General features: G+C 52.0%; 1 protein-coding gene and 1 pseudogene across 1 annotated transcript; both read left to right on the top strand.

The window, feature by feature from the left end:
• The first annotated feature begins 8,597 nt into the window (after positions 1-8,597).
• LOC149748503 (uncharacterized) lies at positions 8,598-10,383 on the top strand (annotated as a pseudogene).
• A 2,901-nt stretch (positions 10,384-13,284) lies between these two features.
• On the top strand, positions 13,285-17,851 carry SPATA3 (spermatogenesis associated 3). The gene is made up of 3 exons (XM_030760456.2): positions 13,285-14,052; positions 15,551-15,725; positions 17,746-17,851. Exons 1-3 carry the CDS (start codon positions 13,776-13,778, stop codon positions 17,849-17,851), a joined length of 558 nt encoding a protein of 185 aa, XP_030616316.2. The 5' UTR covers positions 13,285-13,775.
• The last annotated feature ends 7,167 nt before the right edge of the window (positions 17,852-25,018 follow it).

The following is a 25,018-nucleotide window of genomic DNA, read 5'->3' as shown; positions in this document are numbered from 1 at the left end:
GAAAACAGCCTTAGATAGAAGCCCATAATCTTGCTTTATTTTCTTCTAGAGGTTAATACCAAATGAAATCATAGTATTGTTCTACCTACTTATTGTTGTCTCTCTCCTACCAAAATATAAGCCCCCAGAGGACACGGACTTCATCCCCAGAGCCTAGCCCATTGCCTGGCACAGCCAGGGCCTTGGAGGATTTGTTGACTGGCTAAAAGACATTTACTGAACTTCTCCTTTGCTCAGCACGTGCCGGGCCAAGCAAGGTGTGGACACAAGCTCAGCTACATCAGGAATTCACAATTTCTGAGCATCTCCACACACATGCCCAAGATCCTTCATTTCTCTCTCCCTGGGAGCTAGACTCTCCCTTCCCTGAGGACAGAAGCTGTGTCCCTTGGTCTCCTGGAGTCCGCCCACTATTGAGTGTCCCAGGGCAGTGACTGAGACCCTTTCAGCCCCTGGAGGAATATGAACTGAATCAATGGGGAGATGCTTGGGGACTAGCTGGAGGAAAGGGACCTGGGCACACAGGAGGGCACAGGTGGCTGCTACCTCGATTCAGCTCCAAGGACTCATCCACAGTCACAGTCGTTCCGGGGCTTTGCAGAGGAAAAGGGCGCGGGGGTGTGCTTTGGAAATAGAGTTCCAAATTTGTATTCAGCTCTTCCTGCACCCCTGACCCTGGAGACACCCCAAGGCCCCCGGATCCCAAGGAGGTACTGTTGATCTTTCCCTCTCCCTGACGCAGCAATCCCTGGCGATCACGACCCTTAGTCCCGCAGCGCCACCTGCTGGTCAGCATCGCTCAGCCCGCGTCGTGAATCCACGTCCCGGCCAGGGCCCACGTTAAGCCCAGGTTTATTTTCTACTAGCCTACTTGGCCCGGGGAGAATCCAGGAATCCACCGTACACACCTCTTTCTTACACAAAGCAGAACTCCAGTAGGTTCCTCTTTTTATTTCAAAAGTAATGTGCATTTATCATAAAAAAAAAAACCACAGGTAAACAAAAAGAAAAATCACCTATACGGCATTGCCAGATAAAATATAGGACATCCCATTAATTTCGGATTTCAGATAAACAACGAATAATTGAGTGGGACATGCTTGTTCTAAAAAATTATTTGCCATTTATCTGAAATTCAAATTTGGTTGGATGTCCTTTATTTTTTATTTGCTAAATCTGGTAACTCTATACCATAACCTACTTAACACTGTGGTTAACAGGTTGAGGTGTATTTATACAGCTTTTTTTTTTTACTCCCTATATATACATTTTTTACTCATAAAGGGGGGAGAGGCTCATAAGATAGACTGTTTGCAACGTAATTTCTCCATTTAACAACATCCCATGAACGTCTTTGCATGGCCTTGAATGTTCTCTTATAGCCTAGTTTTCCATGCAGAGGTAATGTAAGACTCTTTGACATCTGGCGATGATTATCGTTTCCGGATCCCTTATTCTTTTTTTCCAGGCACTAAATGTCCTGATCATCCCGGCTTCCGGTACTTCACCACAGGGCTCCCTTTCCTCTGCTCTCGCTGCAGGGCATTTGTAACAGGTACCAGCCTAAATTCTACAACACAAATAAACAAGTGCTGTCCTCAGAAAACACTGTGGGTCTGGCTCAGGAACTAGACTGGGGGGTCCAATCCCTTCCCCGCTGCTCCTCACTCAGTAGCTCCATGACCCTGGACATGGCCGGTAACTGCACAGAGGTGGCCTCCTTGATTGCAAGATGCGGGTGGTGATCATGGTAGGGTTATTGTGAAGACAGATCTTTCTCTTTCCCCCTAGATGGCAACCTCCACATGGGCAGGAAACTCCCCTGTCTATCCCAGTCACCATTATATCCTTATAGAAGTGCTCGATGCTTGAACATCACAGGCACTCAAAAGATATACATGGACCAAATGACCAAAAGATGGATGCTTTTCCACGGAAGAAAAGGATGTGACTGTCCACTTTGGGGGAGATGGTGCAGTGCTGTTAGGATCTGTTAAAGGATAAACTGAGGCATATTAAAAATTTTAAGAGTTTATTTGAGCAAAAATCAACTCAAATCAGGCAGCACCCAACTGGAAGTGGTTACGGGTGCTCAGCCCGTAGGAGCCAGGGGAAGGACAGACATATAGAGAAAGTGTGGACGCAAAGAAAGGAAATTTGATTGGCTAGTGCTTAAAGCCGAGTTGGTGTTTGTGATTCGCTGTCCTCAGCACTTGGATTTCGTGAGCCTGGGGCATTTACAGGCTTAGATTTTGTCTGCTTCCATAGGCACCATGGCATCAGCCCACCTCAGTCTACCGGCCTCCTTGTTTAGTTAAGTTCACAGATCTGACCTGTGTTCTAACCACAAGCTCCAGAGCAGCCAGGTTAGCCTCCCGGCCCTACCCCACCAGCAGCACAGCACCCGCACTTCCTGCTCAGGTGACTCTGCCACTAGTGATCTGAGCTCTTCCTGCAGCAGAAAGTCTCTCCACTCTCTGGGAACCAGGGTGAGGTGGGGGGAAAGTGTGGGCCTCGGGTCCAACAGACCAGACCTAAGGCCGTGCTCTGCCACTTTCTGTCTATGTGACCTTGTATTCATTTCTTATTGCTGCAAATTACCACACCCTTAGCAGCCGAAAACAACACAAATTTGTTATCTTAAAATGCTGTAGGTTGGAAGTCTGACACAGCTCTCACTGGTCATAACTGTGTTCCTTTCTGAAGGATGGAGGGAAATATCCATTTCTGCTATAGACTGAATACGTCCCCCCAAATTCATAAGTGGAAACCTAATCCCCAATGTGCTGGTATTTGGAGGTGGAGCCTTTGGAAAGTGATTAAGTCATGAAGGTGGAGCCCTCACAAATGGGATTAGTGTCCTTATGAAGGAGACCTCAGAAAGACCCCTTGTCTCCTCCACCACTAAGGACACAGCAAGAAGATGGCCATCTGTGATCCATGAAGCAGATCTTCACCTGACATCAAATCTTGGACTTCTTAGCCTGTGAGAAATAAGTTTCTGTTCTCAGCCAGCCAGTCTGTAGTATTTTTTTACAGCAGTCCAAGCTGGCTAAGACAACTTCCTTCCCTTTTAAACAGCTTCTAAAGGCTGCCCACATTCCTTGGCTCATGGCCCCTTTCCTCCATCCTTAAAGCCAGCACTCTGACATTCTTCTAATAGTCACATCTCCCTCTAACTCACCCCTCCTGCCTCCCTTTTAAGGACCCTTGTGGTTATATTGGGCCTGCCTGGAATAATTCAGGATAATCTCCCTATTTTAAGGTCAAGGATTAGCAGCCACAATTCCATCGAACCTTAATTCACCTTTACCAAATAAGCTAACATATTCATAGGTTGTGTGGATTAGGATGTGGGCACCTTGCAGGGGTCCATTATGCTGCCTACAACAGATGTAGAATAATTACATAACTTCCAAGAGTCTGTTTCCTTATGAAGAAGAGTTCCTACAATGGTTGGAGCAGGGATTAGGAATGGTGATTATATTAGTCATCTAATTGCTGGGGAACAAATTACCCCCAAACTTAGTAGCATAAAGCATTATCATCTCCCACCTTTTCTGAGGATCAGAAATTAGTGAGCAGTTTAGCTGAGCAGTCTAGAGGGGGGTCTTTCATTAGGGTGCAGTTAAGATATCGCCCCAGGCTCCAAACATCTGAAAGATTGGCTAGGACTGAAAGCTTCCAAGGCAGCTCCCTCAGTGGCTGTGGGCAGGAGGCCTCAGTTCTTTGCATGTGGCCTCTCCAGAGGGCTGCTTGAGTGTCTTCACAACATGGCAGCTGGCTCCCCCCAGAGAGAGTGATCCAAGAGAGCAAAACAGCAGCCACAATTCCTATTTTTTAACCTAGCCATGTGCATATACTACCTATTTAAATTATTTAATAATTTATTAAATATTTAATAAAATAATTTTTCAAAATAAATAAAAATTACCCATAACATTACTCAGTTTGGTCTAGTTCAGAAGCTTCCAAGACTTATCGGCAGAACTATTTCCTCAAATGAAATTTTACAGGAAATCCTAATATCACAACCATATACAACAGCAAGTGGCCCAGCAGGATGGGAGGCCTGGAGACTGTCTCTGTGCGTCTCACTCCTCATTTTACAAACCTCTGGATTCAACATTTTATCTAAGCAAGACCTTCCGGACTTTCCAATGCTAGAAATAAAGAGCTTTGATGAGATCTGAAATTGTAAAAAGCCTATTCTTCCCTCCTCCTGGAGTCTTTTCCTCTTGATATCCCTTTATTATGAAGACATTTTATTTTATAATTTTTTTAGCCAGAAAGTTACCCAACCTTTAAAGGAAGGAAGGAAGGAAGGATTAGTCATTTGGTTTGAACAGGAATTCCCAAACTTTTTTCACTGTGCCCATAAAACCGTGTATCCAGAAGCCTCTGCAACCAAGTGGGGGGCTTGTCCCAGGGGCTCCCCTCTCCCCCATCTCTTCCGTCCCCTTCTCCACCACCCACCACAGCCAGGATTAGCCTCCAGAAGCCAGTATGAGAGAGGGTCAGCCCTACCTCTCAGCCTCAGGATGCTGTGGTACTCACTGTGTCCTGGCAGCCACCTATAATCTGTAGCCAGTCGAATCTGGATTTAGATCCCAGACCTACCGCTCATTAGCTGGTTGAATTTGGACAAGTTACCTAACCTTCCGAACCTCGGTTTCTGCATCTGTAGCTTGGAGACGGTGCTCTCTCCATTGCTGGCTTGCACTAAAGGTGATATAAGTAAACATCTAGCAAGTAGAAGGATCTCAATTAATGGGGGCAATTATTATTAGACACCAAGGAGAATCTGTTAAATGTTCCTCAGTATCTGCTCACCCCTTCTTCCTTTTTGTAATAGAAATGCCAAAGGATTACCTGGGTGCCTGGCCACCCAAGCAGAGGCCCCATTTCTCAGCCTTCCCTGCAGCCAACGCGGTCACGTAGCTAGTTCTGGCCAGTGGAATGTGAATGGACATGATGTGCCTAACTTCTGAGTCGTGCCCTAGAAAGGATGCTGCCCTCCCCTCCCTCTTGCCTTTCCATCCTCCCACTGGCTGGGGAGATGGAGGGTCCTGGGCCAGCTGCCCTGGAAACAGGAAAGGAAGCTACCTGTTGAGGATAGAAGAGCCTCCACACCACCCCTGGATCACTGACCTCAGAAGAAATAATTGTTCTTTCTAGGACAGTGTATCTTTGGACCTCTTTGCTACATCAACTTGGATGAACCATGAAAGAGTTTAAAGTTGTAGGTTCTTTGGTTGGCCTAAAAATTAAATTGACATAAAACAGAATAACAGGAGAAAAACAAATTTAATTTTGTACATGCGGGAGCCCCCATAAAGATACGAGACTCCAATGCAGTCAGGCGTTTGAGGCTTCTATACCATCCTAAGCTAAGGAATGGGATAGGGGCCTGGGGCTCCAGAGGGGAGCAGGGCCGTTCACAGGAAGATGAGAAGAGCAAACGTTTGGCATCAGATGTTTGCCCTGCCATGCAGGTAAGTCTCTCTGATTTTTTTGGTAAGTTTTCTCCGGTAATAGCTCTCTTTCTGGTACAACACCCCTATCTAAATTCTTTTAGGCAGTTAAGGGAGAGGTAAAAATCTTTTCCTAAGCTTGCTGCGTCTTGATTGTTTTCACCTCAAAATAACCCACATGCCAAAGGGGCACATTTTGGTTTTGGGGTGGCATGTTCTGCTCCCCTTCAAAGTGTATGCTCAGGAGTCTTAGTATTCCCTCTTTAACACCAGTTCATAGAGCCCTTGCCTGTAGTGTCAATTCTTAGGTCTCTCTCTCTCCTGCCCCAAAAAAGACCCCCAAAGGCCTGGGCCCAGAGAACCGCAGGGATGGCTGGACTCCAGCCTCATCTTCCTGCTCTGTAGGGTCCCACAGGGGCTGGGAGCCCTGCCACCTCTCTGCTCCTCTCCCTGCGCCGTGGCTTCACTGTGCCCAGGGGCGTGGCCCAGGTGGGACCCTTTGTCAGTGACACTTGAGTCCTAACCTTCTGGTGAAGGCAACCTACTCTGTCAGACAGTTAAATACGAGGGTCCTCTGATAACTGTTCCCCTGACGGTTGAATTGGCAACGAAGGGCACAGCACTGACTCCTGGCGGCCCTGACCCGCTGTTTCCCCCAGTCAGTGGGGAGAGAGCAGGGGAGGAAAGCACCCTTCTTCCTTACAGTTCAAATCTGTGTATTGGGAGTCTGGGACCACTAGTCCTTCCTAAACTGGCACTCCCCAGTTCAGGACTTGTTGATAAAAACTGGTTTAAAAAGCACAGGTCAAGCCCAGGCCCACGTAGGGCCTCCTATGTCCCGTGGTGATCTAATCTTGAGAGTCCACACTCAGGTCCACCTGTGTGGTGGGTTGGCAGGTCTGATTCATCCTGGATGAAACTAGAATCTTTTTTTTTTAAATTTTTATTTATTTTATTTATTTATTTTTGGCTGCATTGGGTCTTCGTTGCTGTGTGCGGGCTTCCTCTAGTTGCGGCGAGCGGGGGCTACTCCTCGGTGTGGTTCGCCAGCTTATTGAAGTGACTTCTCTTGTTGTAGAGCACGGACTGTAAGTGTGCAGGCTTCAGTAGTTGTGGGGCGGGTGCATGGGCTTAGTTGCTCTGCGGCATGTGGGATCTTCCTGCACCAGGGCTCAAACCCATGTCCCCTGCCTTGGCAGGCGGATTCTTAACCACTGCGCCACGAGGGAAGTCCTGAAACTAACATCATTTTAAAATGCAGGGACCCAGGGACTGGGTCACACAGCCAAGGCAGGGAAACGGGTTCGAGCCCTGATCCGGGAAGATCCCACATGCTGCAGAGCAACTAAGCCCATGCACCACATCTACTGAGCCTGCGCTCTAGAGCCCGCGAGCCACAGCTACTGAGCCCGCGAGCCACAACTACTGAGGCCTGTGCACTTACAGTCCGTGCTCCGCCACTGCAACGAGAAGCCCGCGCACCGCACCGAGGAGTAGCCCCACTTGCTGCAACTAGAGAAAGCTTGCACACAGCAACGAAGACCCAACGCAGCCAAAAATTAATTAATTAATTTTTAAAAACCCCACAGTGACAGTGAGCCAGTGTTCTAGAGAAAGGCACCCAATAAATTCCTGACTCTGACTGCTCAGATTCACTGCGGAAAGGGAAGTGGGCTGGAATGTCCTCATCAACACTGTCCACATGGAGGGTGAGCTGGGTCTCTTTGGGCCAAGGCTGAAAAACCAGAATGGAGAAAGAAAGAGTCCCCCCAACACCGTCCAGCCTGCTTCTGCAAAGCTGCTGGGGGCTTCTGCCTTCACCTAGTCCTCCCGAGGCTACCTGGCCTGGGGCTTCTGGAGCCTTTAGCAGGATTCCAGCTCAGAGTTTTCTGATTGGCAGCTTGCTTTTCAGAGTCTTTAATCTTTATATTTTTCAAAACCATTTTAAGCAACCTGGTAAAGTCCATTTAAAAAAAATAATAATAAATGGAAAAATTTTCCCCACCATTGAGTTCCCAGTCACTGCGGCTGTCCTGGGTACTTCTGTCCTCCCTCCCCCAGGCTCTCTCTGCTCACCTCATGTGCTAGGCAGATAAGGAGTTTTAATGCTTTTTGTTTTGTTTTGTTTTCCTGAAGATCTTCCCTGGCACTTTGACAGACCTCTGGTGCCCTGTGAGATAACAGAATATATATATATATATATATATATATATATATATATAAGAACAGTAGGAGTATCTCTTGTTCAAATATTTGGTCTTCGACCCTGGTTCCTGGGACTGAGCTTCTAGATCCCTTGGAATTTCCTGGATGATGGGAGTTTCTTTTGTTCTAATGAGGCCACTCTGGGTGGGCTTGTGGATGGGAGCTGGTCACCAGAAAGACCAGCCATGATTAGAAGCTTGGAATATTCAGCCCCATCCCCCATTCTCCAGAGAGGGCAGACGGGCTGGAAATGGAGTTAATAATTGATTTTGCCTGCGTGAGGAGACCTTCCCCAAACCCCAAACAGTATGGCATTTGGAGAGTTTCCCGGTTGGTAAACACAAGTGCGGGGAGAGTTGTGCACCCGGAGAGGGCACGGAAGCTCCACACCCCTCCACGCACACTTCGCCCCATACATCTCCTCCAGCTGGGTGTTCATCTGTATCCTTTATCATATCCCTTTGTCATAAACCGGTAAACTTTTCCTGAGCTCTGTGGGCCACTCAAGCAAATTAATCAAACCTGAGGAGGGGGTCATGGGAGCCCCCTGTTTACAGCTCATCAGTCAGAAGCACAGGTAATAACCTGGACTTGGGATCAGCATGGGGGAAGCAGGGGGGCCATCCTGTGGGACAGCACCCTTAACCTGTGAGACTTTACCCTTTCTCCAGGTGGATAGTGTCAGAACTGAGTAAAATCGTAGAATACAGAATTGTCTGGGGGGGGGGAACCCACACATTTGGTGGCCAGAAGTGGCAGTGAAGTGTTCTGTGTGAGGTGTAAAGGAGAAACAGAGGCAGGAAAGACTGAGTTTCTCAAATGCATACCCAGAGAAGGCTGGAACTGAGGGGACCCCCCTAAGCATCTCCTGCAGCCCCATCAGTGTATAACAGCTCAGGACTCTGGCTGCCAGATCACCCAGACAGCAGCCAGGCCTCCCTCCTAGGGTGCAGCCACCTAGAACCAGCCTCTCTGTTCCTCACTGCCATTCAAACTTTCCAGGCGCAGTGAGCATCCGGGCCCCCTGCTTCTTAAATGCCCTGAGTGCCCAAAAATCCATTTTACTTGGAGGCTTGGGCACAATGATCCATCCCTGGGATAAAGGGATTTGTCCTTTTGACACCAAAGATATACAAAATGATAGCGAAACTAGTCACTGCCAGTGTTACACTGGCACCCACAGCAACTTCCCTGTGTTGGAAGATTTCCAAAGAATAGGGGGCAGAGGCCCTTGGTCACGACAGGAAGAGGTAGGGCGCAGGGGTACTGTGACATCCTCCAGGGAAGGGCAGCTTTTCCCTTGGCCATCGGAGGCCCCGGCCCAGAGGGGCAAGAGAGCCGGACCGGACATGGAGCCCGGGGCCCAGCCCTCCAGGGCCCCGGGGGACGGGAAGGCCGAGCCGCAGCAACAGGCCCTCGCTCAGTCCATCGAGGGCCACGGCCAGGTAGTGCTGCTGCGCGAGCTCTGGAAGCAGGACGAGTGCTGTGTGACGCTGCAGAACATTCTGGAGCAGGGCCCGACCGATCAGCCCTCTCGGCCCTCATCCATCCGAGCCACGAGCGGCCACAGCAGCTCCAGCATCTGAGCGAGGCGGAGGCTCAAGCGCTCCGGAGACAGTTCGCGGAGGTGCGCCGATTGCCCAGCCGCCAAGTCCAAGCGCTGCACGCAGAAGCAGCCCTGCGACCGGCGCAAGGCTGGGGACTCGCAAGAGCGCAAGCGTGAGGCGGCTCGGGCTGCGGCTCCGGCTCCGGGCTGGCGGAAGACGCGGCGTCGGGCTGCCGAGACCCTAGGCAGCCGCCGGCGGCGCCCTCGCCCCGCGCGCGGCTGCTCCTGGTGTCGCGCCGCGCGTCCGCGCTGCGCTCTCAGCTGCCGCGGCTGCAGCTGCTCCTGCAGCAGGTGCGCGACCAGGGCCGCCGCCCGCCCGCCGCGCTCGTCGGGATCGTCGTGCAGCCCCGGCGCGACGAGGCAGCCGAGGCGCGCCGCCGCATGGAGACCCTGCTCTGCAGCGCCTTCGCCCCGCACAGCGCCTCCGTGGAGGTGCACACGGCCGTGTTCTGCCCCAGCCGCCCCGAGGGCACCCTGGACCTCCAGCTGGCCGCCAGCCGAGCGCACAAGGGCGCGTCGCCGGGCTGCGTCCCCCTAGTGGATCGGGCGACCCAGACGGATGGTGAGGGGCCCGAGGGCGGGGGCCCGGAACGCCAGTTGCCACGAGCGTCCCCGGGTGGGACACTTCTAATACAGAGGGAGTTCCCTGACCCTGCTGGTCCCAAGTAGTAGACAAATCCCCCGTGTCACAGTCCCTCTCCTAACGCCTCCACGTGACTCCGTTTTGGGTAAATATGAACTAGATTTCTCGCCCCAGGTGTCTCGCTGGGGTAATCTCGGGTCAAAAATGTTCGAATTCACTTCATGTGTGGTTAAACCTCCCACCAATCCACCCGACTCCCTTCCGCCTTGCCCACTGCTCCCAAACAAGCTTTTCTAAGGTCCAGATTCGGGAGTTTGTAGTTCCCAGCCCCATCCCCTCCTCTCCACGTCCACTATTCCTTGCTTGGTTCCTTAGTCTCCTCCAAGGAATCGCAACTACCATAAAAAACATGCCTATGGTGAGCCAGGCACTGTCCTAAGGGCTTTTCACGACTAATCCTCACAACCCTCTAAGGAAGGCGCTGTGTTGGAGTAGCCCCGGTCCCCCGCGCGCCTCGCCCCCAATGCAGGATTCTTAGCCACAGCCCTTGAAACCCTTCCTATCGAGGAATCCAGGCCTGTGGCCCCAGCGGGTTAATCTGTCGGTCTGAGGGCCCTGGGCCACCGGCCAGCTCCTAAATGAGCACCAAGTGCCTCTGCTGCCCAGAGCCCTTCCAGGGGCAACAGTTGGGAAGAAGGAAGTGCTCTGGGCTCCGTAGTCCACAGCCCGCTCCCGGGAGGCTCTGATGCCCTTCTGCTGGTGACCAGAGCACGTTGTCTCCTCCGCCGATTAGCTGTCCTTCTGACACGTGGGGGTGAAGGGTCAGTTGCTGTCTGTGGTGCCATCCAGATCTAAGATGCTAGTTTCAGGACAAACGGTGACTGCTTGTTCTGGGTGCCCAAGATGCATCCAGAGGGCGAGAACTACCAGGGACCCTCTGGTCAGGCCCGCATCCTGACTACCTGACTTTGAGCCCCTTAGACTCGTTCTTCTCTCTCTCCTAAATAGTCCACGAGGTCTTCCCATGGCTGGCTTTCCTGCTTCAGAAAGCCCCTTGCCTGGGGGCTGTTCCAACCATGATCCTCAGGCAAGTCCAGAAAATCCCAGGCCATCTTTGCAAACAAGCCGTTCGTGATGCAGCTCCAAGGTGCCTTGTCCCCCCTCGGCCACACCCAGCCTGCCTTCAACGATTCCCCGTGTTCCTTGGCCTCCCACCGTCACCTTCAAGCAGACTGCATTGAGCCCCTTCTCTGGACTTTGGCCCTAGAGAAGACGAGGATAGAAATCATTCTAACCCCACGTAGGTTGTGATCTGGGGCCCAGAGAGGGAGAGATTGCTTCCAGTTGGGGACCTACAGAAAGGCTTTTTATGAGGAGATGGGTCCACTTGAGGTGAATCTTGATGATGGGAAGTGTTCTGACAGAGAGGGAGAGGGGCTTGATGGAGGGGAAAGGGCTTCCACAAGTGCAGGAAAGTGAGGCGTGTTCACCAGACCTCTGGTGCTCACGGTCGGCTGGAGCTGGACACGGTAGCAGCAAGGTGGCCGATAAGCCTGGGACAGTGCGCCGTGACTGTGTTATAGAGGTGTCAGGCTTCCGGGCTTGAAACGTGTGCTCAAGCCAGAAGGCAGAGGGGAAGATATTTTAGCTAAAACTATTGCAGCGCCATTCTTCCTCATCCTTCTGGGACAACCTCTCACTCCACAAGTGCCGTCTCTCTGCTTCTTGGGATCACGCTTGCTATCTTCTCCACTGTCATGGAAAAACTCCCCACTCCTCCTGAAGCCTGACCCTCTGTGTTTCCTTCATCGCTCTCCTGGGGAACAAGGATTTGTTATCTGTGTCCTGTTTGGCTCCTTGGTGTGAAATGGAATGTTTCTTTCATTGCTACCAGGGAATCCTACCCATATATGTCTGCCCCTCTCTAATTCATTTAAACCAGTGGTTCTCAACCTGGGACAATTTCTCTCTCTCTCTCTCTCTCTCTCTCTCTCTCTCTCTCTCACACACACACACACACACACACACACACACACACACACACACAAGCACACAACATCCTGGGGACATTTAGCAATGTCAGTAGACATTTTGGATTGTCCCAACTTCGGGGGAGGGATCTTTGCTACTGTCATCTAGTGGGCAGAGGCCAGGGATGCTACTAAACCAATTCCAGTGAAGGACGGCCTCACAAGGAAGAATTATCTGACCCAAAATGTCAATAGGGCTGAGGTTGAGAAACCCTGGTTTAAACGAGGTTGTGGCCCTCGGTCAACCTGGTGTGGCCGTTGGTGCCTGAAAATCGAATTTTGCAGACATAAATGCCTTAGGAGTTCCTGACCTGTCTGCTAAATCTGGACAGTGTTCCTGACTGAGGTTTCCAGTCTCTCTGATTCAAAACTGAATCCCCCGCCGAGGGATCCATTGCTCTCAACTTCAGGGAATTACCACCTTCTTGTAGACTCACTTGTTCCGTGAACATCCACACGCCAAGGGTCAACCAAATTCAATCCACCTTCTTTGGTCTGAGCTTCCTTTCCTTTCTAATCCTTCATGCCTTTGTTTTCTTCAGTCCTATCGAGGGGTTTTAAAATTCATCAATTTTAAGGCCTGTATCATTATCTGACCCCCTATTGCCTTCTGGAGTCATGAAATGAAAGAGCCCCGAATGGGACTTTAGCCTTGTCGATGCCTCCAACCAGCTGTGTGACCTTGGGAAGGTAATTTAACTTCTCTGAACCTCAGTTTCTCTTCTGCAAAAAAGAATCATTAAGGTCTTTTCAGGCTCTATAATCCTTAAAATACGTCCTGTCCATTTTATGTCTCATGTCAGGTCTGGCCTTATGTGAGGGCTCCTCCTAGGTAGGTCTGCCCTAAACCGTATGCTGGGGCAAGCGTATGAGTCCCCAGATTCCAGGGGTTCAGTCGAAACCTCACCCACCTAGTGGTGCATTAATGGTGGAGGCGGAGTCTCCTAATGTGAACACGTTCTACATTGCAGTCAAAGTGTGAAGTTTAAGGTTGTCTTTTTAAAGTGCTCTTTCCTAAAATGAAAATTACATTGTTAACTTCGAGGAAGAGTCACAGTCCCCTAATTGGCAGGACAAGTTGGGAGTTTGAGAGGTGGTCTGCCAGCTGTCAGTGTAGTGAGTTTCAGTTTAGTTTTCCAAACAGCTGTTGTGTTTTTAGGGGAAATTCTTTTGCCAATTGCGATGGTTCTTATCAAAGTTGGGGAAACCCCCCCAGCCCTTTCCCATAGCGGGGAGGGCCGGCTTTGGGAGAAGGGGGAAGCCGCTCCGTATAGGATAATCTGGGGTGGGGGAGACAACTGACATAGCAGAAGGCTGCGGGCCTTCCACGGACCCCCAGATCTTTAGTTACCTAAAACTCACAAAATGCATGGTGAAGTTGTTTGTTTGTCCGTTTGTTTGCTTTGGGGGGGTATGTGAAAACCAGTGACAGAGCGAGCATCACAGCCAGGGTGTGTTAAAGAGGAACAGCATACAGGGACCCAGGAACACACCAGCAAGCAGATGCCTGAAGGAGGCGCTCGGGGGACAGAATCGTGGGCGTCCAAGTTTCCACGGGCCCCGAGGCCAGCGTTCGCCAGGTGCCCAGGTCCGTGAGGGGCGCGGCAGCTGCTCTCCACCCATCCGCAGGAGCCGAGGAGGAGGGAGGACAGCAGGCTGGTGTCGGCAGAGAAGACTGTCCCCAGCACCCTGCCGTGGGAGCCACCCTGGCTTTTGTGACCTCACAGGAGGGGTGTGGGTGACCCTTTCCTGTGGGCCCTGGGCTCAGACGGACGCCAGAGCCTCCCCGCAGGGCAGGGGCACACGGCCCCTCGGGGAGGGAGTCAGGAGATTAGGCAGATCCACGTAGGTGCACGTTTAGGTGAGGAGGACCCACCATGAAGAAGGGCAAGGGGCAGAAGTCGAAGGCCAGGCGCCGAGGCTCCGCCTCCCAGCACGCCAGCTCCGAAGGCACCGGATCCAGCCCGCAGCCGCCCAGCCCCCCGCCCACCCCGCCGCCGCCCAGCTCTGGAGTCACCTCACAGCCCAGCAGTGAATCCATCCCCCCGCAGCCCGTGCCCCAGGCTCTCCCATCTCCCGAAGTCAGCCGCTGGGCTCGGGGCGTCGTGTCTCCGGACACTGGCACGAAAGCATCCCCTCGATCCAGCAAAACAGGTGGGCAGCCTGCCTGCCCGAGTGGTTCTAGCCTTCCTGCTGATGGAGTCCCAGGGCTGCCCCAGGGGCTGGTACTTTTCTTACTGGGTAGTGATGCATGGTTAACGTGTGTTCTGGAACGGTGCGTGGGGAGTGCGAGGGGGTTGGGTTTTTTTTTTTACCCAGGAGACCAGGATTCCTGGGTGTTGTCATTCCTCACCATACTGAGTCTCCCTGAAGACAGCCTCACAAACATATTAACATTCAGCGTGGCTCGGTGGTAATCCTAGCTCGCTGGGTGTCAGAAGTACCACGTGGCTGCTAGAAAATAACCACACCAAGGCTGCATTAGTACAAGAATACAGTTAAGGACAAGGGAGGTGGTCATACCGCTTTACTCTGTCCTCATCAGGCCACTTGTGTGCTGTAAAAGATGCCCAGCGATCTAGTCCAAGGAAGATAGTCCAGGTTGGGGGGATGAGAAGGGTGGGGGGGAGGCAAGAACCTTCTGGTGTATGAGAGCCGGTTGAGGGAATTGGAGGATATGTCTGTCAGCTGGAAGATGTGAGTAGATTTGTTCCATGTTGTCCTCAGATGTCTGACTAAGGGTCCCTGGATAGGGTTGCCAGATAAAATACAGGCCACCCAGTCAAATTTGAATCTCAGATAAGCAACACATAATTTTTTAGTATAATAAGTGTGTTATGAATATTGCACGGACGTCCTGTATTTTTATTTGCTAAATCTGGTGACCTACCCTTGGAAAACACTGGAGAAGGCAGATTTCTGCTCAGCGTTAAAAAAAAATCCAACAGTTAGCTCTCTCTGAAAATGGAACGGCTGTCCAATGGAAAGCGGTCCCCCATCTTCTTGGGTAGCCAGGGTCCAAATGAGCATTGGAGCGTGTCGAGGGAACTCACACAGGCAAAATCAATTATTACCTCTCCACGTTCCTCTGGGACCCACAGCCCAGGACAGCAATGGGAGGTGAGCTTGGGGAAGTATTTCAAAGACTGTCCACTGGAGTAGCAGTTGTCTTCTGGTTGAATCCGAGAGCCCCAGAGAAATGGAACGGGGCCGCTCCGGTTGCAGGAATCTCAGTGCCACTTCTCCTAGGATGGACAGTCACCTGCTGCCGTCCCTTCCTGTGAATTCCACGGAAAGAGCACAGAATTGAGTTAGAAATCCTGCGTCGAAGCCCACTTCTTCCATCTCCTTGCTATCAGAGCACGTCTCTTCTATTCTTTGAGCCTCGGTTTCCGTATCTGTACGCTGAGAATAACCATATTCCTGTTCACAGGATTGTTCTGATTGAATGAGATGGATAATGCTGTACAGAACACTGTACAGGTGTCAGCTGTTACATCGGTGTTCTTCGTATTATTCCCAGGTAGCACCAGTCTAGAAGACAACTAGTTCCCCATGCAGTTGGTCCTCTCTCCTCTGCACACGCCACTCCTGGTGTGGACACCTCCCGCAGGCAGTGGGCCCCTCACCTCTCTCCTTCTCTGTCCAGCAGGGTCTGTGACGCGAGCGGGCCCGCGCGCCTTCTGTTCCTGTTCTGCTTGTCCTGGCAGCTCTGCTTGCTGGCATCGTCTGGGCCTGTGCCATAGCCGCATCTTCGATGTCCTTCTGCCTCGGGCCTGGCCGACCATGCCGGGGAGAGGATTCCCAAACCTCCTCACCTTCTACAGGTCCTAGGGCGCGTGGGGGGGCTGGGCCCTCGGGGCACACAGTGTATTAGCAGTCGTGTGTAACTTCTTCCTCTCGGGACTCCCAGGCCCAAAGGAAATCCACGTCCTGGGGGTTGGCACCCGGGCCTTTCTGACTAGCCCCAGGCCCAGGTACCCCACCTTCATGGAGAGGTGACGACTTTCTTCCTTACCGGGCATGGCTTCTTTGGGGTTCATTTTTCGTCGCTCCATAGGCAGCCTCCTTGCTCACAGCACACTCCCCCGCAGTCCGTCCTAAAGTCCCTGTAGCTCCTTCCGCAGCCTGAGCCATAGCCCAACGCTTCCGGCTCCTGACCCGCACATGAGCGCCCCCTGGAATTTAGAGATAAATACGGATGTAAATCACACAACCCTTGGTGCCAGGAAGACCTCTACCCCCTTCAGCGGGTCTCGGGCTGTTCCTGGCAGCCCCACAGGGGTCTGTCCGTGACCCGGAGGCCCACACAGCATCGCCTGCAGCATCTGCCCTTCTTTTCCTCTCCCACGAAGCCACCAGGTGGCCGCCACTTCCTCTCATGGGAAGATCCCTGTTGAGGGAACTGGACTGAAGATGTCCCTCACCTGTTCCGGTGGCGCAGGGCTACGCGCAAGGGCTGGAGAGGGGCCTCCGCCTACCCCCAGCTCTGGGCCCCAGGGCAGCTCCGCTTATACTCAGGTCTCACAAATGTCCACAGAAGAGGCCTTCCGCCTGGGCATCTCCCAGCCCAGAAGCTGAGCCGACCCGTCCTCCATCCCCATCCGGCTCCTCTTCCCAGCCCCTGCCCCACCAAACCCGCTCTCTTGTATGTTCGTGAAAAGCACCATCTCTCAGGCATATGAAGAGAGGCAAACAGATACCCAGGTGTGTTGGGAGAATATGCCAGAGCTAAAACTACCGTACTGCCTGGTAAGTCCCGTCAAGGAAGGGCCTGCCCCCCACCCACCATGATCAGCTGTCCTTCCACACACTTAGTGCTTCTGTCCATTTAGTGCCAAATTGTGCCATGGATTCATAAACCAACAAGTAGGAAAACCGACTCTGCATAAGGATACTAGGCACTGGGAGGGAAACCAAAACAGGGAACTTTACCCTTAAAAAGTGTGCAGTCCACATGGTAAGCTAAGATATGTACATTTAGAAACTAATGTGCAGGCCAGGAAGTGATACGTGTCCTATAGGAGATGTTCAAAGAGCTTCACTCCTGAGCTGGGGTCCAGGTAGACGTTGTAGTATCAGTTGTAACTGAGCTGAATCTAAAAGGATTTTAGGATCCTCTATGGCCTATTTTAAAGGGAGAGCTTTCCAGGAGGAGGAAAAGGCACAAGGCAAGGCTCAGAAATAGGAAAGTGACGGGGAGGGGCAGATTCCAGTCTGGCCGGGATGCAGTCCTAATTCTGCTCAAGTTTCACCTGCTTCCATAATCTTTACATTTCTCTGTGGAGTGGAATGTTGACTCTGGGCTTTAAGTACACATTCACATTAGATAAGAATCTACTTTAGTAGGATTTTTGTCCAAATGGATATTGCATCTTGTGAAAGCCTTCCTCACAATTATTAGCATAATCATATACTTTGCTTTTCCACCACCTTTGTGGTAGGTGTAGTATGTGGTTTCCTCAGGTGCCTCAACCCCAGAATAGAGCTACATGGTAGGACTACTTCACAGGATGGCTGTGAAGCTTGAGGAGGACACTGGATGTGAGGTGTTTAGCACAGGGCCTGGCACACGGCAGCCTTGACTACCTTTGTCACCTTCTCTCTGAGTGTCCAGGGGAGCTGGCATCCCAGGCCAGCCCATCCTCGGATCCTGGGGGGTCCTGTGGTAGAGCTTTATTGGGAGGGGTGCAGGGAGTTGTGTTCCTTTGAGAGGAGGAGCCATAGGGGGAGATGGACATTCCTGTGATCCTGAGGGACCCCACAATTTCCACTTTCCCCTGCATATAGACAGGCACTAAATCCCAGCTGCCCACCAACCTGTGGGCTTTCTGCTTTGCTTTGCAGAAGACCTGCAAGTAAACATTCCACTCATCGTAATTTGCGTGCTCCGAGCCCTTGGGACTGTTGCTGTGGCTCTGGGAGCCCTGGGAGCTGCCTACTACATCACTGAATCCTTGTGAACAAGTCTCCAGGCCTGCGGCCCAGCAGGTATGTGGACCCCCTTCGTGCCCACGGCCCTTTGCAGAGTGATCCTGAAGCCCACTAACTCACCATTCCTGCAGCCCAGGGCTGATGGAATGTCTGTCTCTTCTCTGAATGGAGGAGGTCTCTAGAGGTGGGCGAAACCCCCAGCCTCTCAGGGGAATCTTGAGAACTGAGTGACTTGTTTCTGGCCTCAGGGTCCACTGGCACATCTCTCTCAGGCAGCCCTGGACACTCGTGGACAATGCTAGACCCATTGTGGGATCTTCAAAACAGAGTTTCCCACCTCTCCTCTGGCCTGGGGTTGGTTCCCCTAGTCGTGGACACCAGATAGGAGGAGATGGGAGACGCGGGGGCAGAGGGTCCTATGCATCTCAGAGCCTTTCCTCCCAACTTTCTCCCTGCCTGTCACACCATTTCCAGCCCTACCTACCCTTTGTGAACTTCATGTTCCGTGGAGCCTTTCTGCCGTCTTCGTTATTACTGTTTTCTCCAGCCTATTCCAGCCCACACTGCAGACGATTTTTATGTACATATGCGGCCTGTCTCCACGCTGTATTGCAAGATCCTTGAGGGCAGGGAGCATGCCTTCCACAACATCTTCAATCCTCCCCTGTCTCAGGCTGGGCTCCCTAGAAGCAGAGCCTGAGACAGGGATTCGGGTGCACAGGATTTAGTGGAGGAAAAAAAGTGAGGGAGGCAAGAGAGGGAGGGGAAGGAGTGGAGCAAGGACAAGGTCTCAGCGGAAGTCCACTTAGCCCAGTCCTGGGGAGCTCTGGAGGGTGAATTACAACCAGAGTTGGTCTCACCATGAGCCCAGAGGGTTGGCCTTTCATGCCCGTCTGTGAGTCAGTCATTGGCTACAGGGTGAGGTGGGGAGTGCATGTCTTTGTGAAAAAGCGGCTCCCATTTGGGTGAGGACAAGTCCCTGAGGAAGGAGACAGCTCTGAGCCTTTAGCAGCCAACATTCATAATTCACAGGAGCTGGGCGATGGATGTGCCAGCCCAGAAAGGGGATCTGGGCGGGTACCAAGAGCACCCCCAATTGTCCCCATTGTCAAGTCCACATGCGGTGAATGCCTAACAAGTGGTGATGGGGGTGGGGCAGGGGGTAATGGGAGCATTTCAATCCACCCCAGGCCTCCAGCAGCCACAGCAGGGCGTGTGGTGGGAATAGAGGCTCAAGGTAACTCAGAAGCCCAGCCCGGAAAATAAACTCCAGTGAGAGCTCACCATCTCCTCAAGGGCTCTGCTGCCTGATCCTGGGACATTCATGAAAGAGCAGAGAAGCACCTTAAGCTTCACAAAATTCCACAGCAGTTGAAATCCTCAGTTTCCTCATCTGTACATAGGGAAGATCTTGAGATCGTTGGGAATATGAGACGAGTATGAGACCAGGTGCTTGGAGGGCAGAGAGCTGGCCAGCTGGGGGAGTCTTGTTACTGTTATCATCATGGAGGTGGCGGTTGTTGGATAGACGCTGGTTTTGGAGTTGGAGCCGTAGGTGCTAGCCTTGACTCTGCTGCCTGGTGGCTGGGTGTTCGGGGCCACGTTACTTGACTTCTGTGAGGGTCAGTAGCATCTCTAAAGTGGGGAGAATAACAGCTACCTCCAAGGTCAATGGTTGTGAGGATCAAGCTAGGGGATGCGCAGCCCTGCAGGGCCTGGTCACGGGTTGGGTAGATGGTGGCGACTGGCAGTGTGAAGATGGCGCCCAATCTCAAGCGTTTTGGCTTAGAGTCTCCTTCCAGCAGAGCCCACTGGTGTGAGCTTGGGTTCCAGAGGCAGGAAGCCTTGGGATCAGATCCCCCTTCAACACCCAGTATCTCTGGGGTCTGGGCAACTCCCTTAACTCCTGATGCCTTGTTTTCTTGTTAAATGGAGATAATAATGCTGCAGCTCTCACTTGGGGTGGGGGGGAACTGGATAAAAAAAATGCACGTGAAACACTTAGCATAGGGCCTGGCACAGAACAGGCACTCAACATAGCAGCGACATCACCATCATTATGTTTTAACTCAGTATTCCCCAAACTTTATTGACCTTTGAAATCTGGAATATTACTCTTTTTAATATATTTTTTGAAGTATTATTAACCTACAATACTGTGTGAGTTACATTGCACAACATAGTGATTCGATATTTCTGTACATTACAAAATGATCCCCACAAACACTAGTTTTATTAAAACTAGTAAACTAGAAGTCAAAATATAGTCAAGCTATGTTTTGGGATCGATCACTTATTTTCTTTAAATTAGCTTCCTTTTTAACTTAAATGCATTTCTTTTCAAACTGGCCATAAATGGAAAATCCTATCCTTTGCCATAAAGAAGACTCACAATAGGGCTTCCCTGGTGGCGCAGTGGTTGGGAGTCCGCCTGCCGATGCAGGGGACGCGGGTTTGTGCCCCGGTCCCGGAGGATCCCACATGCCGCGGAGCGGCTGGGCCCGTGAGCCATGGCCGCTGGGCCTGCGCGTCCGGAGTCTGTGCTCCGCAACGGGAGAGGCCACAGACAGTGAGAGGCCCGCGTACCGCAAAAAAAAAAAAAAAAAAAAAAAGACACAGTAAATATAAATACCATAAAAACGAAATGTCATGGAATTCTGGCTGATAGGGTGCCTGAAAAAGTCTCAGCTTTGACGTCAGTGCCCTGTGTGTTCAAAGATATTTGACAAGTGTTGGATGTTAACACTGGCCAGCTCCACGCTAAGACCCTCTTTAACCAGAGGGTTGAAAGATAAGGGGAATGGGCCGTGATTCCACATTATTGAACTCGGTGTCCAGTGCCACCCGAAGTGTCTCAGTGTCCACGAGGGAGGGGTGCGTGTCTCACCCACACTGTAGTTCACACAGCCCTGAGCCCTGGGGGGTGGGAGGAGAGAGTGGCGGAGGAGGGGAAGTGAAGGAGGCAAGGGGTGGCGGGGGGCGGGGGGGGGGGGGAGGACTGGAATGGAAACCTGCCCTGGGCATGGTGTAGGTCATTTCCCCGCGAATAACTGAGAGTCTGCAAAGTTAAAGAGGCTCCGCAGAGACTGAATCCAGTCTTCACTCCATCCCCCAAAGCTGTGTGTGTGTTGCCAGCGGGGGTGGGGGGGCCTGTTTTGGGGCCCTGGCGTCACTGACATCACTTACAAACCACGCAGTGTGCAGACTTCACGCAGCTCTGCTTCTGCTCTGAGGGATGATTCCTCTGTCTCCCTAGGGCAGGCCCCTTTCCTGATGCAGGGTTAGGATAGGCGGGTCCTCCCAGGGACAGACCCTCTCTCTTCTGTCCCATGGCGCCTTGTTTCCCTGGAGAAGAGGGAGACTATGCCAGCACCCCTGCCCCATGCAGTGGCCTGAAACAGGGTCCTTCCCAAGCCCCAGAGCCCGTGCCTGGTGATTCTGAGGAGGTGGCTTTTCCTCATGTGACCCTCTGCTTTTGTCAAATTGCTCCTCTGGAGACTGTTCTGGAAGCAGCGTTGGGATCAGTGCTAATAGGCATTCGGGTGCTTAAGATGTGCAGGCCCCCGCTTCTTCCAGACGTGCCAGGGCCAGGCTGCAGTGTCACCTCCCATGTCATTCAGTGGATGCTGTGGGCCTGAGGGTCTGATGAAGACACACCACCAGCAGGGGTCAGGGAAGCATCTTCTGGAAGCCCAGAAGTTTTAGCCGCCGTTCCTAGACACTGGTCGCCATGGTATTTCCCACCCCGGCTCCCCAGTGTCCCCCACATACCCCCCTGTGTAGCTATGGAAGTGGGTCACCTCGGCTGTCACGCATCAGTACCAATCATGTGCCCAGCACCACGCTAGGTGCTGTGAGACGTGACGACACAGTGGTGAGTGGATGGCCAAGTCCAACAACAGACCCAGGCTAGGGGGCTTCCCTGGTGGCGCAGCGGTTGAGAGTCCGCCTGCCGATGCAGAAAACACGGGTTCGTGCCCCGGTCCGGGAAGATCCCACATGCCACGGAGCGGCGGGGCCCGTGAGCCATGGCCGCTGAGCCTGCGCATCCGGAGCCTGTGCTCCGCAACGGGAGAGGCCACAACAGTGAGAGGCCCGCGTACCGCAAAAAAAACAAAAAAACAAAAAAACAGACCCAGGCTAGGCTTCAGACTTTGAGGTCTAGTAAAGTCTGTGGATCTAAGCCAGCCAAGGCTCCCAGGCAAAGGGAGCAGAGGTGATAACTCAGATGTAGACATCTGACATCCAAGCTAGAAGGTGGCAGAGTCCAGATGGGAGAGAGTGTTTGATAATTAAATAATGCATTCATTCATTAAATATTTCTTGGGCACCTACCTTGTACCAGGACAGGAAGGAGCCCTTCCTTGGGAGCCTCCATTCTAGTGGACACAGACAAGTCAGTGAATAAACAGGATCACTTGATTTGGTGGTAAATTTTATCAAGGAAATAAAAATATAAAGTTGGTCTGATAAAGAGCGGGGGGTGGGGTTGACCAGGAGGGGCCGCTGCTGGAGCCAGGCTGGTCTGCAAAGGCCTCTCTGAACTGAGGCACATGTAGCAGAAGGAGGCAGACTGTGCAAATCTGGGGGAAGAGTGTTCTTGCAGCAGGAACAGCAAACCCAGTAGCCCCGAGGCAGGAAGTACTCTTAACATGTTTGGGGGCCATCCTGGCGCCAGTATGGCTAGAGTTGGGGGGTCAGGATGCCACTTTTGGGGAGACCAAGGTCAGGCAGGCCCTTGGAGCTTCCATTGTATTCTAGAGGTGGTGGGCAGCCCCTGAAGCAGAGCAATAGCAAGTCCTTACACAGGCACGCTTCTGGGTGTTTTACATTTATTAACTCATTCATCCTCCCCTCATAGGGGAGTATCTCAAGCTGCTGGTTTAGATTTCAAAACAATCACAGTGCCTGCTGGGTAGAAAATGGGAAGGGGCGGGGGGGGGTGCGGGGAAGGACCAGGTAGGACTCACTTGCACTGGTCCAGGCAGGCGAAGATGGTGCTTGGACCAGGGTGATGGCTGTGGAGGGGAACGTGAACAGCTATACTACGGGGGTTGCACCAGCAAGTCTGGCTGAGAGACTGGATGAAATAATGAGGAAAAGAGAAGCCTCAAGGATGACTCCAAGTTTGGGGTGTCATTGCCAGAGGATCAACGTGTAAGAGGGGACAAAAATCAAGAGTTCTGTTTTGTTGTTAATTTTGAGATGTTGGACAACCAAGTGGAGATGTCAGGTAGGTAGGGGCATAGAGGGAGCTCACAGGAAAGGCCAGGTCTTAGTTGTAAACGTAAGAGTCATTAGCAATATCTGACATAGGGAGAGAGCATGGATAGAGCAGAGGGCCAGGAATCAAGCCAACACTGAGAAGTCTGATAGTAAAGGAAGGTGTCTGCAGAGAAGACACCTGCTCCGGGTCTTCTCTGGGTCTAGGTGAGCACATGGGATCCCAGGAGGTTTCCAGAGGTAAGGAGAACAGGTAGGCTCAGGTCAAAAAGTGTCCACAGGTAGGGAAAGGCAACAGAGATGTATCTCAGTGGAAGGAGCTGGTGAGCTGTGACCTCTGATCATAAGGACCCAGCAGCTCCTTTCTGCTTGTTCTCCTGTTCCCTGAACGTGGACAGGCAGGCCTGTGTTTCCCCATCCTGGCACCAGGACCCATCCCCATTTGTACGGTGAACAGAGGGAGGACCCCGGACCAGCACCCAGGTTCAGGTCTCATGGCCTCTTGACTAGATGGGCCAACCCTGGTGCTCACTGAGGTCCCCCTTCCCAGGCATCCTGTATGTTCAGCCACGGCTCTCTATGCAGACCCTTTCAAGTGCAAAAGGTTTTCACTGCTTCAAGAGAAAAATTCCTTAGCTTGACAGTTGAATGAAACTCACCTACCTCCCATGGTTAAGGTTCTTCCCAGTAAACACTGGGAAGCGTTCTACCAATGGCATCGCTCTGATGTCTCTCTTTTTAATTCAGTTGTAAAATGAAAGGGTGAATTGGTAGGTTTCCAAATGCCACAAGGCACTTTAAGACTTGATTTACAAGTGGATTATGAGTTAGATTACTTGGTGCTGCAAATTTCAGCAAACCTAATTCAAAATTATAGTAAGGAGATTATCTCACATAACAAAACAGTCAGGAAGTGTCAGGGCTGGCGAACTCAACAGTGTCATCAGAGACCTGGGGACTTTTCCAACTTCCGGCTCTGACACCCTCAGCGAAGGGCGCACTAGTTCCCCTCCTGGGCAGATGGCTGGAGGAGCCCCAGAATTATATCCTCACACCCTGACAACCAGAAGCAGGGAAAATGCCACCTCCTTCTTGTGTCTCTTCTTGAGTTAAGAAAAACTTCCCAGGATCCCCCTCCCCTGGTATACTTGGCTCCTCATTGCGGTGACATGCCTCTGAATTGGGTCTCATGCTCCTTCTTTTTTTTCTTAATATTTATTTATTTTCCTGCGCCAGGTCTTAGTTGTGGCGCATGGGATCTTCATTGCAGCATGCAGGATCTTTAGTTGTGGCGTGTGGGAACTTAGCTGTGGCGTGCATGCGGGATCTAGTTCCCTGACCAGGGGCCGAACCCGGGCCCCCTTCATTGGGAGCACTGAGTCTTAACCGCTGGACCACCAGGGACATCCCTCATGCCCCTTCTTAAGCAAATTAATAGCATGGAGGGGGTGAATTTTCATGACTGGATTAGACCAATCTAGATCTGCTCCCACACCCTGCCCCTACGGACAAGGGTGGCCAAAGGAGGGGAGCAACAATGCTCCCAAATGGGGCCCCCGCCAGGAAGGCAGGTGTGTGAGTGGATTTGGGGGGAGCAGCCAGCAGCACCCACTACAACAGGGAAGTGTGTTTTAAGATATGGTAGCCTGTGATATGCAGGAGGAACTTCAAAGCAGACCTGTTGGCCTGGGACCTCTCTGGCTTTAGCCCCTGAAAGCCACCCTGAGGGTGCTGTGAGTCAGGGTGCACGCGTGTGTTGGTGGTAGGGGGAGGGCTGAGTTTGTAGACTCAGCTCTTAGACCGTCTGGGAGGGAACAAGCAGTTTGGTGTCCTTCTCAGTCCAGAGCATGAAGAACCATCTGACGACACTGGCAGAGCCTCCTCTCCAGGGAAACATGTTTCTAGAATTTTCTTCCCAAAAGCTTGGAGAGCCTCTCTCTCTGCATCCCACCAATGAATGATG

Source organism: Delphinapterus leucas, chromosome 8, assembly GCF_059928025.1.
Source record: "Delphinapterus leucas isolate spDelLeu-1000000601 "Yukka" chromosome 8, BTC_Dleu_Yukka2, whole genome shotgun sequence".
Lineage (NCBI taxonomy): Eukaryota > Metazoa > Chordata > Mammalia > Artiodactyla > Monodontidae > Delphinapterus > Delphinapterus leucas.
Note: the sequence above shows the minus strand (reverse complement) of the source record. Positions and strands in the feature narration are given on the sequence as shown.